The sequence below is a fragment of the Sciurus vulgaris genome (assembly GCF_902686455.1).
Source record: "Sciurus vulgaris genome assembly, chromosome: 15".
In the NCBI taxonomy this organism is placed as follows: Eukaryota; Metazoa; Chordata; class Mammalia; order Rodentia; family Sciuridae; genus Sciurus; species Sciurus vulgaris.
In genome coordinates, this window is record NC_136476.1 from 76,350,136 (window position 1) to 76,363,849 (window position 13,714).

The 13,714-nt window shown below is 46.2% G+C and overlaps 1 protein-coding gene across 1 annotated transcript in view; it reads right to left on the minus strand.

Moving 5' to 3' along the window:
• Positions 1–13,714, minus strand: part of CDK5RAP2 (CDK5 regulatory subunit associated protein 2) — a 178,385-nt gene that overhangs the window by 36,429 nt on the left and 128,242 nt on the right. Inside the window, 2 exon segments of the mRNA XM_079112477.1 lie at positions 6,836–7,068; positions 8,842–9,415. Of these exon segments, the coding sequence (XP_078968603.1) occupies positions 6,836–7,068; positions 8,842–9,415 (807 nt within the window).

The following is a 13,714-nucleotide window of genomic DNA, read 5'->3' on the forward strand; positions in this document are numbered from 1 at the left end:
GGAAACTGCCTTCACACAGGTGACAGGGAACCATCTGTTAGGCTATTCCAAATGCTTAGGATGCATGTCATGAAAATACTGCTGCCATCTCTCAGGCAAATCCTGTTGCTACACCTAAAGCCGTGTAGTCCATGGCGGCAGGGGGACTTTGTCTTTACAAATAAAAAACATCTAGTTGTCTCCTTCATTTCCAAACAAGCAAGGGGATCATTATGCAGGACAGACTGATGAGTTAACCCCCTCTAGTCTCCTCCACACACTAATTCATCCTATACATGGCTGCCATTGAAGAAGCCCCCAGTGGCCACACAAGGTGTAGTTCACACACCACAGGCTAGCGTCTCCACAAATATTTCTCCCTTCCCATCTCACTAGGAACTGGACACAGGTGCCCAGCCAGATGCTGGATACAGAGATGACAAGGAGCCATCCTGCCCCTGAGGAGTTCACATCTGAGTGGGAACGATGGACCCAGAAGACAACTACACGACAATGTTGTGATAAAGGGCAGCATGTGACCGTGGGGGCCAGACAGGAGGCAAGCACAATCCAGCAGGATGCTGAGGACATTTAGGGGAGGGACAGTGGAGTATATCTTTGAGGCAGGAAGAACTACTTTATAAAGAAAAAGCTAAGGGGCTCTGGGAAGGGCAGATTGCAGGGGTAATTAGAAGCCAAACCCTCCATTTGATCTGACAGCCCGGGTCACTGTGGTCCTCCTGTTTCCAAGCAGGACACCAAACATGTTGATCTCATTTAATCCTTATAAACAACTTTGTTAAGACAGGTGCTACTATCCCCACAGAGGAAATCTGACCCTTAAGGGGTAAGTGACACGTACAGCTGCGCTTTGAACTCAAACCTCTGAGGCCAAAGGACCTGTTCTTTCCACCCTTGTGAGGGCCTCCGTCCCAGGCCAGACATGAAGGTGTCATATGTGAGCTGCCAACAACCCTGAAGTGGAGAAAATCAACAGTCTGTTTCCTTGGGGTGAACAAAGAAAGCTTTCTGGAGGATGGGTATCACTTCCATAAGTGGAGAAGGAGGGGAGCCTTGGTGGAAAGGGTCTGGGGGGAGCCGTGACAGTGGGCAGATGCAAGGCCTGGCCCATGGAAGCATCCGACCAGGGCGGCCCCAGCGCAGGCAGCTTGATGGGACTGGGAGAGGGCAGCCTCGCGGTGGTTAGGAGGACGGGCTGTGGAAGTAAACTGCCGGGACTCAGATCCAAATGTGAATTGACCTCTCTGGTCCTCATATTAAATGCGGATAATATGTAATGCTTCCTCATAGGTCAGCATACAGCAAACACTCAACAAAGGTAAGCCTTCCTCATTTCCTCATCTTCGTCATCTTTCTCCTCCTCCCCGACCCCCTTCTCCTCCTCGTCTTCTTTACCTTCATCGTCCTCAATAGAGGGCAAAAGTCTGGAAAAGGCAGACTATGCAGGGCCTCAAGAAGAAAGGGCTGGGGTTCATCTCTTACAGCAAAGGAGTGCTGAGACAAGGGATCCCCACAGCTGTCTTCTGTTCACCTGGCCAGACCCTGACACCCACGATGAGCTCACTAAGGGACCACCTCACAGTCTTCTTTGTACCTTACTCAAAAACATTTGAAGATAAAACATTGCCTTCCTCCTCTATGCAGCTGGTCTGGGGAGGCACCAAGAACAAGGATGGGTGGGAAACCAGTTGTAACAACTGTTACTGATCTACTTTGTGTCCAAGGCCTCTTGAGGCATCTAAAAGTTACAGACCTTTACCCCAGAAACAGGGTACATATCCACAAAATCTGCAGAGTTCCAGACTCCTAGAGGAATCCTAGTTTAATGGAGCTAAAGAGGAATTCCAGATCTATCCCTTATGAGCATAAGAAAACACACTATCATCCTACGTTTTAGATTCTACCAACTAAACATTATGAAAAAAATACCAAGGATGTGCACAAAGATTCCAATTCAGTGTTCTTTACAAGAGCCCCAAACCAGACATAACCTGCATGTCCATCTATTGGGGAAGGATTAAATAAATTATGGTACTTTTACACACAAGAATGCTGTGCCCACTAAGCTGCAAAGTGTACATTAATATTTACAATTACTAAACAAAGTGAGAAGGTGCAAATAGTTGCATTTCCATAAAAAATACACATATGTTAAAAAGATGGAAGTGCATAAGCTCCAGGGTGTTCATGCATTATTGTGTAAATGATGCAATTATGAGTGTTTATCTGTTACTCCACAGTAAACATGTAACGTTTTGTATTGATTTTTAAAAGTTGATGTATAAATTTTTAAGAAGTCATGCCATGCAACTATCTCGATATAAAACTACTTCATAATTCAGGAACCAGAACGCTTACATGGCATCTAAGAAAAACCCACCTCCATGCTACTTTTTACTCTTTACCAAAAGGAGATGTAGTGAGGTTTCTGAAATTTTTAGGTCTTCTGTAGAAGAAAATAAAGTTTTATGTTCATGCTGTCTACTAAGCCTGAAATGTTCCTGTCTCCAGAACCCACAGCAAACAAGAAGTGGGATTTCCTTGGGCTGGTCAAAGCCAGTAACTGAAACATAAACCAGGAACAGCTGGATGGTGGGGCGGGGGCGCCACGCTGGTGCCAAGGGTGCTCTCCCTCTTGGCCTTGCACTGCCAGCACCTGAGGATTACAGGAAGAAAAGAGACAGGGACACACCTTGCGTCTGCGAGACACAGCTTTATTAGTCGCCCAGTTATTTCCCCTCTAATAAAATGAAAACCAGCTTATCTGAAAGCAGCCAAAAGAAGGTGTATTCTTATAAAGCTAGGAAAAGCCAAGTGCTCTTATACCCTGTGCTCGAAGGTACTGGGGAACGAGTACTAGAAAAATCAGCCTGTGACGGCTCGAGGAAACGCCCTGACTGCACCCAGATGGCAAACCACCCCTCGGTTATCCAGGAATGAAACAGCAAATGCAGACCCTCGTGGACCATGTGTTTTCTGTATAAGAAGACAGAAGAACGGAGTCCAATCCTGGTTCCCCCAGGCCAGCTGTGCCTCGGAGTGCCACACTCCCCTCTGCTATGGCTAAATTCCCCTATGAAACAGGCTGCATACCAGAAGCCCTCCGTCCAGCAGAACTGCCGATGGAGCACTGGGCTATGGCTCAGTGGATTTAATCCAACCCTTAAAACAGACTGTGAATTGGGTATTAGAATGCCAAGTTCACAGGTGAAAAACTTCATTTTCTCATGAACTGCTGAAGGTCCACAGCCCACAGGTGGGGAGCCAGAGCTCTCAGCCACCCCGGGGACTGTGTTCTTCACTGTGAGACTCACATGCTTAATGTGCAAGAAAGTTCCTGAAGCTCGGTTCAGCTTCAGTAAAACTGGATTCATTCCTCACCTCCAAGGTCACTGGGAAGTGTCAATCAAATAACATGTACCATACGAAGAGGAATGCACGCGATCTTGTGGAAAGAGGATCTTGTCCAGAGATCTGACTTGAAATGCGAGCTCTGCCATTCACTCCATAAATGCTCACAGGTGAGGGACAAGACATGGCCCCCAGGCCCACAGCAGATACTCGAGGTGCTGGCAAGCAGGAGAGAGGAAACAGAGCAGGGCAGGGGAAAGAAATGCTGGCAGCCAGGCAGGGTGCTGGCTGATATACAGAGTCGTCAAAGAGGCCCTCCCTGGAAAGGGAACAACTGAGAAAAGGCATGAAGAGCTGAGGGACACCAGGGAGAAGAGAAACCGAGTCGGCCTGGGAAAGCAACTCCTGGGCAGATGGGGCAAGTGCAAGGCCAGAGCAGGTGGGCGAGCTGGCTGGGCTGGGAGGAGAAAGGGACAAAGCTGGGCAGACATGGCACCCAGCTTGGAGGACTACATCTGCACTTTCCTGCTGACTGAAAGGAGCCTCTCATTTGTGAGCAGAGAAGGGACATGATCTGCCTGACATTTTTTTAAAGGTCGCTCTGACCACTGTGTGGAACATGGACTGTGCTGGGCAGGGGTGAGGCACAGAAGTGGGGTGGGGGCAAAAACCCGCAGGGACGCAAGTGCAAACTGCAGCAAGATGAAGACTGGCCAAACAGAGCAGCAGGAGGTCAGAGGAGCTGGAACTCCAAAGGGGTCCTCTTAGAGGCCAAGTGAGCAAGGCCCTTCTCCAAGGAGGGAGCTATCGAGCTTGCTGTAGTCTGAGAGAAGACACTGATCACTGCACTTGGCAAAGCAGAAGTTGTCAGGGACTTAGGCAAGCCCTTTCTGTGGAGAGGCTAGATTAGTTGAAAGCCCAAGCCCAATGGGATTAAGAGAAAAGGGGGGATGAGAGAGTAATACTAAGAGGTATAAGGAAGAGGGACAAAGATAATGACTTCGAGGAATGTGGCTCGGTGTAAGAGTGCCCGCTTAGCATGCCTGAGACCCTGGGGTCCATCCCCAGTACCCCACACACACACAAAAGACTTCATAAAGGAAACCTGGAAGGATAAAAGTTTTGACTTTGCAATCATGTTAACATGGTTCATATGTGAACAATAAAATTAAGTTAACAAGGATACAGGGTAAAAAACAAAAACCCTAAAATTAAATACAAGTAGAAACAAACAAATATAATTGTATTTCAAATAAGTAACATAAGAATGCTGTGGAAAAAATGAAACCAAGTAACTTTAATTCAATACCTAGTTATAAGTCCTTAACCTAAAAACAAAAAGAATTACAAGTGAATTCTTCTAGCAGATTTTTGTTGTATGGTTGAAGCAATTCTGGAACCATCTGCATACATCACAGAAATGAGCAGATCAGCAGAGACTGACGCTGCTGGAGCAGGGTTCTTACTGCTGGGGAGGAGAAACACAAATGTGGAGGCGGGAAAGATAAGAACGAACTCGGGTGTGCAAGGACTGGGACGGCATGTGAAACAATGACTTCTAAAATAAATTACACACACACACACAACACACACAGTTCTGCCTGCTTGAGGGTCTAGAAACACACTCCAGTGGCCAGGAACACACTCTTCACTGAGTCTTGGTTTTTAAATAGCATTCTCCACTGCAAGGAACCAAGCCTACTTGGAGAGATGACTGACATGGGAACAGGCAGTGTAAGAAAAGGCTAAACATCTTCATTGTGGCTGAAAAGAAGAAAGTGATCCTGAAGAGGGAGACGTATCCATCTTTGGAACACTCAACTTATGAATCTGGAACAATTTGAGCATCAACGTGAATGACAAGAATGGGAAATAGTTCACGGAATAAAATAATCTATAAGTCTATATTGATAATTAACAAATAACAAATACAGAAATGAATGGAAACTAATGTAGAATGCATCCTTTCACTAGCTGTCCCCTGATACAATGGAAGAGGAATGCTGATGTTAGAGAAAAACAAGACCATGTTGCTGCCATCTTGAATGGAGCAAGACTCAATGGATGGTCTAAACTCTCAGGCAAAAGTTTGAAGATGAATAAACTATTTACAGTCACAAAGTATCACCACCAATTAGCTGCTACACAGGGAAATATCATTTACAGTGAGGAAACCAGACAGACACCACCTCGGCCCATCGAAGATGTCAATGAAATGGGACAAACTGATCCTGTGATCCTTCTCGTGATATCATGAGAACAAAATGCCATCTATGTAGCATTCTTGCCAAAGCTGCATAACTAATCCAATCCAACCATGAATCAAATCATGAGGAAATAGCAGACAATCCCAAAGTTAGGGACCAGTTTAAACCCATCAAGTGTGTCAATATGACAAAAGATAAAGGGTGAGGAACAATTCCAAATGAAGAGAGACCGCAGAGACATGCCGACTACAGGTACCATGGGGGTGGAGTGGGGTTCAGAGGTAGAGCGCTCGCCTAGCACGTGCAAGGCCCTAGGTTAGATCCCCAGAACTACGAAACAAGGAAAAGTAACGTGGGGACTAGAGCCTGGATCAGGATTAGGAATAAAAACAACACCGAAACGCGATAAGAATCTGAACCTCTACTATATACCATATGCTGGTATAGCAGATAATGCTACTTCTGACTCCGATAACTGTACCATGGGTATGGAGGAGAAGCTCCTTGACCTGAATAGCTACCCACTAAAGTAGACAGGAAGGGATATGAGGTGGTCAATACACCCCCACAGTTCAGAAAGATGATTACCCGCACGCACGTGGAGGGGGGTGGAGAATGGTAAAACAAATGCACAAAATGCCAACAACGGATGAAGCCAGGTGAGGCTACGTGAAGTTTTTTGTTATGGTCTCAGAAAAAAAAATGTTTCATTGCAATAATGTTATTAAAATACCGAGCAAACAGCAAAGGACAGGTAAAGGTTTCCTTTCACCCTTCCTCTGGCCACTTGGACCCTTGGATATATTTCTTCACTGATAAAGGTTTTGTTTGCTTGGATGGGTTTTGGTTTGTTTATTTGTTTGTTTTTTGGTTCCCAACATTTAAAAATCATGAGTTTTCAGCGAGAAAAGAAAGACACATAATGAAGGACAGGGAAGGGAAGACCAATTCCCATCTTCTCTAGAAAATCCATAAGAACAGGCAACCATGTGGCCAGGGCTGAGGACAGCACCTGCTGGCTGGCTTCACCCATGTACCTCCACGGCATGGCACTGGGGGCACAGAAACTGGATTCCTGGCTTCGAACAGTGCAGATCACAGCCACAAGGAAGTGGCCACTGAAGGAAGAAGTGGCCAGTGTGGTTTCGCTGCCACCTGGTCCAGCTCTGGGGAGGTGACTAAGAGTAAGGAGTCAATTCCTTCCATGCCCACCGAAGAAGCCCCAGATCAATTACTGTGTCACAGGACTGGCGTCCCTCTTACCGTTTCCCACTTACCGCTGAGAAACAGCATTTCCAATTTCTCCAGCAGCTCAGCACATTGATTCAACTGCTCCTGGAAGCCCTCGGCCACACAGTGATCCACGTCGCTGGCCTGCAGCAACTCCTCAAATGCCTTAATCATGGTGTTCACGTGTTGACGGTACATGACACAGATGCCGTGGCTGTCCTTAATCTGCTGCCGCTGAAGGGACAGCTCCCTGGCTTGGGACTGAACTAATGAATCGTATCTGATAAAAAGGGGAAAGAAAATGCTTTTGCCATTTCAGAATTGAATTTTTGTGACCTTAGCACTAATTGGAAAAATGACAGAGCAAAATTTTTTAAAGCCTGCAGCTGTACAAGTATATCTACTTTTAGGAAAAAAATGAAACCATACAAGGTCACTCCTTTGAGTTCAAACAGCCAATAAATGCTAGAACTGAGATCCTTCTGCAATATTTTTAACCTTTTAAAGCCCCCAATTAAAGTAGAGATTGGCAAAGACTCTGAAGAACAATTAGTTTCCATACATTCTTCAAAAACACTATTCAGAATTGCAGAAACAAGTACCCCAAGGGTCAGCAGAGCCACCAAAAATCTTCAAGAAGTACAAAAAAGAAAGTGTACAGCAGGGGAAAAAGTCAGGATCCTCCTGCCAACAAAAAGCCAGGGAATAATCATGCTCAGAACCACCATTCACTGAGTGTCTAGGGCCTGTCAGTCACTATGAGGTATTATATGTGTTTCCTGATCCTCTCCATCTTCCAACAAATGTATGAATGTCGCCTTTTATAGAAAAGGCAACTGATTGAAATGTTAGAAATGTGGTGAACTTGCAGGATTCCAGCCACCTCTAACTGCAAAGCTCTCACATGCAACATTGCCTCCCTTCTGGTCACCAGGTGCCGTCTTTCCCAAGTGGGCCCACCGTATCATCAGGCACTGACAAAAACACAGGTGACAGCAAAGTGGCCCATATATACTGTGGCCACAGCAGCCTGGCTCCAGAGAAGCCTGGCCAACACTTCTATTCACATGCACCCCCTTCCCTCATGCAAGCACCTTCAAGGCCACGAATGGACATACAGACCATGTGACACACAAGTATTGAAGATGGGGACCAGGAGGAACATGGGCACCAGAGTGGGACTGTGTGGGCCTGAACCCTGGTGACAATTCTGAGCAGTTGTGAACACTCACAGGCAAGTCACAGCAACCTACGAGGGACTCGAGGGACTGCTTCTTACCTATCAAAACAAGTTTAGAACAACTCTCACCCAGGGAATTTTTGAGGATTAAATAAGAGAAGTTCCTAACCAGAGGCCTGACATAACAGCCAGTCAAAAAAATACAAGCCTCCTTCAATCTCACTGCTTAGAAAGTCTTGAAAAACTCACTCTGGCTCCTGACAATTCAGAACAATGTGTTCATCTCAAATTAGTGACGAATGAAGGTCAACTTTACAAATGATCCCATTTTTGCCATATCTCATGAAGCAAAACTCTATCTATTTATACTCATAAAGCATTATCTTCATGACCTAAGAATTCTTCTCTTTCAACACAAGCTTATTTCTCTCAGATGACCTTAAAGGGTAAAGATATGGAAAACATTTATATTCCTCCTACCCTGCCTAGGACATCAGTTTTAGTTCCACATCATGGCAAAAGCCAATAACAAAGTCCAAGAATAAACACTGCAGTTCAGCCATCGCGCTATAATTCACCAAATGATTGGTATGAAACCTCCCCAGCCCCGACCTGAGGAGGGCAAAATTTGCCCTGCCAACTTCAGAGGATGCGCGACTCATAAATGATGTTGGCATGCGTGGGCACCATGCTTTGTGGCCTCACATCTCACTTCTCCCCAGGGCCTGGCTGCTTCAGCCCCACTGTGAAGCCTTCCATGCCACATCCACCACCTGTCACACAGCACTGTCTCCATAGCTCATGGGCTTCTGCCTAGTGGCGACATGTGTGGACTGCAGGCTTAAATGGGGAGAAGATGGAGGTGGAGTGTACCTTGAGGGTGAGAGATCTCTGAACTTATTCTGCAGGTTATGGATTTCACTGAACAGTTCCAAGTTCAAATTCTGCTCCTTCTGCAACTCATCCCCCTGGTCCAGCAGCTGCCGCTTGAGGCTCTCTAGCATCCTACCGTCAATCATCTCTGGGGCCAGAGGACAGAGGATTTTCATGTGCTTCACATATCGTACTTGGTGCAAACTGGAAAAGGTCATTTCTTCTTCATCAGCACTGCCCTTGGGCTTGTTCAAGCCATCTGGGGCCCCTTCTGTCCCACACAAAACTGTAATAATGGCCTCGCTGCACTGGGAGTGCTTTTGAAGTTGAAATATGAAATTCCGGTAGCCCTCCAGCTCAGCTTCCAAGTCACGGATTTTCTGTTTTAAGTTTTCCATATCATTTGAGGAACTGATGTTCTCAGACTGGTCAGTCTCAGTCACATTAACTTTAACAGAAAGTTGACTCTTAGAACGCAAGTAAGTAGCTACTGACGCTGGGCCCAGAAAATCTTCAGGATTCTCCTTGCATGTTGGTAACATGGCAAGGTCATCAGGCAGACAAATTTCAGGATCTGAAAATCAAATATGTTAGTCAACATCTCCTTCTGCTACAATCTACCGCTGGCCCGCCTCCACATGTTATTGTTGCAGCAGAACTAAGACCAAGCAACAGCCTCCTGACAAGCTTACCTGTCCCTGGTACTTCATTCTGTTTGGTTTTTGGCTCTTAAATATTCTCCCAAAGGCCCATAAGCTAAAGTCTTGGTTGCACATCTGTGGCTCTATTGGGAGGAGGTCAAACTTTAGGAGATGGAGCCCAATGGAAGGAAGTCCCGTCATTGGGGACTGCCTTTGAAGGAGATCCTGGGACACAGGCTCCTCCCCACTCTGTGATTCCTGGATGTCATGAGGTGAGCAGCTTGGCTCCACCTCTGCTCCCTGCCATGATAGTGTGCCTCACCAAAGGCCCAAAGCAATAAGGCCAAGCAACCACACACTGAAACCTCTGAAACCTGAAGCTAAAATAAACTTTTCCTTCTTCTAAATTGATCTCAGGTATTTTGTCACAGCAATAGAAAACTAACATACCCTGTCACCTCTCAATCCAACCTCTTTCTTAAAAGAAATGTTCAAAGAATGAATTCACCAGTAATAAACCAGCTATATACCTAAAACTCCTCAGTATCCCCACTCCCTACCTGAGACTTTCCATGATCTGGTTCCAGGCAACCTTTCCAGGAACATCCCTCCAGAGCAGCTAGGAGATTTTCTACAAACCGACCATGATCCCAATGCACAGTGTGGGGTCACACGCCTCCAGCACTTTCACAGGCGCTGTGCCCTCTGCCTGGAGTGGCCTACCCTCAGCCCTCCCCTGCAAGTCCCATTTCCCAACTATGCAAAAGCCACTCCCCTCTGAGTTTCCATGGCATCCTACACTCATTACCAAGACGAGAGCACTGCAAGCTGGGGCCAATGCAGGCCTTACAGTCAGCTTATGTATTCATTTACACAGCAATTAGTGACCGTATGCCTCTCTTGCTCACCTGTCTGCAAGCTCCTTTACAGAGGGGCTGGCTCCTTCCATCCTCACATTCTCAGTGCCAAATATAGGACTCAGCACAGGCCAGAGGTCACTAACAATCTGAGAAATACTGAGGGACTCAGCATTTAAAGAGCAGTACTTTACACATCCATAATAGGAGAGTGCTCCTTTCTCCCTTCCACATCAGTGAATTTCCAGGAGAAACCCTGATGTCCCCTTTAGTTAGCTGTTTCACTGACTCACCCCTGGTCAAGAGTCACGACCTAATAGCTAGTTCAATACCCAGAGATGCAGCCCAACTGGTTTGAGAGGTGGACTGTAGAACAGAGAGAATGAAGAACTTCGGAGCCAAAGAGCAGTAGAATCACACACAGACTTGCCACCTGCTGGCTGCACAGCCTTTAACAGGAAATTATAATCCCAGAGTCTCAGTTTACCCTACAATGGAAAATGAGGAGAGATGCCTAATATGGCTGTGTGAGGTTTAAGCTCAGGCCTCATTCACAGCCTCTGTCCTTAATCACTACACCATGCTGCCTGCCACTCAGGAAAGATCAAGAAATTTAAGTACTTGAGTCAGCTGGAGATAACAGGGAAAACCCATCTTTGAAACCCAACAGATCTGTTTCCTGGCATTGGCTCTGCCACTGCTAGAAAAGTTGTATGACTTCAGTTGTAGGCAAATTAACCTCTCTGAGACTCAGTAACTTCATCTATAAAATGCAAAGAACTTCACTCACTATGGAGAGTTGTGTCTGTCTGCTTTTTAGGATTCTATGGAAATGTCTGTAAAAAGGCTGGCATGGTGTCTGGGACAGAGCCATGGAGACCAGCCAATATGAACATCCCCAGAATCATTCAAAGATGGAAAGACACGCCCATGGTGGGAGGCATGCGAGCCAAGGCTGGCCCAGGGAAGTACTGCAAGAGCAGCAATGCAGGCTGCAGCAGGCAACGCAGGAGGCCTCTGGGAAAATCATAGTGCAGCCTTGTGAGACTGCATGTTCCAACCACTGGTTCAAAATCTGCCCCTTGTAAGTTGAGGTCCACTCGTGTCTCTGCTCACAGTGCAAATACTGTAAAGTAAACCTCATTTTGGACAATAGTTACCATGTGACCTAAGGAAATCATACAGCCATTTTTGCTATATAAAAGTTATTAGGATCACAAGTGCATGAGGTCCTGGAGGGTAGAGCCCATGTCATTCACCTGTTTCTCCACTGTCTGGCACAGGAGAGATGGAGAAGGTGTTCAGTAAATACTTCTGGCTGAAGAGTTTAAGAGCACGCATGTGAGCACGAGGGACAAACCTCTCAACCAGGCTGTTCCAGTGCATCACCCCACAAGATAAGGATGTATACCTGTGCTACAACACCTCATAATAATAGAATTTTGTTCATGACAAGAAGCAATGTTTGCTCACAGAACTAACCTTTAGTTCCAATGACTTTCAATAAGTAATCATGAGACAAAGACAAATTCAAGTCCCATAGGAATGTCCCTTTATGATATCCTGTGGTCAGCTCTGATGCCTGTCTATATCCCAAGAATGTCTGGGGGGTGACCTCTCTACTCAGACTGAGACCTCCACTTTAAACTTTGTTCCTAACAATGAAACAAACATAATTTTCAGATACTTTACACTCAATACTTTTGACTTCAGAAAGACCCCCCAAAAGTCCATAATCTAGCGATTTGTGATTTAGCAGAGGCAAGGATTTGATTTCCTGGCCCCAAAGACAGTATACAGACAAGTCTCACAACTAGCACCAGCATGACAAGGCTTTGCTGTTCTCTGCTTAGCAACCCTCAATAAAGGGCCAAAGGAGCTGCTTCCATTGCTCAGTTAAATATCGCCTCACAAAAGGCATGGGGCACAGGGGAGCTCACAGGCTGTGGCATACATATGAACCTGCAAGGTCTCAGGACACACAGCTATATGCCAGGACCTGGCCTATGCACCTAGCACCTCACCTAGGCTGTCTATTTACCACAACCCTGTGAAGCATCACTAATATCCCCATTTTACAGAAGAGGAAGTCCAGGCTGAGAGCTTGAGAATTTGCCCAAGGTTCATGATGAGTAAGTGGAAGGGACCTCTGTCAAAGCCTGACCGCCTGCCCATAACATTCCAAATGCGGCCTCCCACACAGAGCTCCCACAGTAGGGGTCTCTTGCACTGGGTGCACAAGCAAAGAGACAGCTCTGCACCCCCAGTGGAAGGCCAATCACGCCTGTACAAGCCGTTATTCATACCCCAAGTGTTTGCAACAGGGTTCCTGATGAAGACACAGCAGGCAAAGTGTCCCACACAGCACCCAGTCCTGAGGGCAGTCACCGAGCAAGTCAATTCAACACCAGCTGGTGGGGGGGGGGGGGGATATGAGGCTAAAGGCAGTGTTCCCATGAAAACAGAAGTGTAGCAGGGGATCTACAGGATGGAGCTTCCGCTTGGCAGCGGTTACAGAGGCAGTTCAGCAGAAATAACAGCAGTGAAGTCCTAGATGCACATTCAGAAAAGTACAGGAAGGCCATATTGAAAGGAAGAGGAAAGTGTCAGGAAGTTTCCATTAGTCACTAACCATGAACAAGAATGCCAAAGATGTCCCCAGAAACATTTATATGTGTAATAAAATTACTGCAGTTCTAGAACTTTCCACTGAACTAACTAGCAGTAATACTGCCCAGTAGAGTAGTTTTCTCCTCAAAGCCCAGGACACCCAGGAGCGTGTGACCATTCATTCACTGCACTGACTTCTGGCCAACAGACCAGGGCCGCAGCGCAGTCTTTCTCCAGAGACCGGTGTTCTCATGGCCGTCCTATGACAGATTTATTATTCCTCATGGTCATTACTTCTCCAGAAAGAAGGAGAGCCAGAATAATACTATTTGTTTTTTAACAAAGGGAGAAAAAGATCTAAGTTAAAAAGAAAAAAAGTAAGACTTCGCTTATTCTGGTTGAATGGGAATGTGGATATTTGCTGTATGATCCTTTGTATTTACTGGTATACTTGTAATACTTTGCAATTTTTTATAAAAGGCATACAACTTGTCAATGGCATACATCTCTACAAGTTCCCCACTGACCAACTCTGTGCACACCTCAAAACAGCCAGCACCACACTGAAACGCTAATAGGCTGCTGTGTCGAACGACTCTGGTATGTAAGGCACCTTGAGAACAAGCCGCAGGTCTGCCCATCAACCACCAAAAACCACCCACTGCCTGGCACAGGGCCTGTCAAATGGACCATCAGCTCTTCCACCCCCTTGGCAGCTAGGTGACCTGCGTCAGCTTCCCCTGTGTTAGACGGAGTGATGCTGAT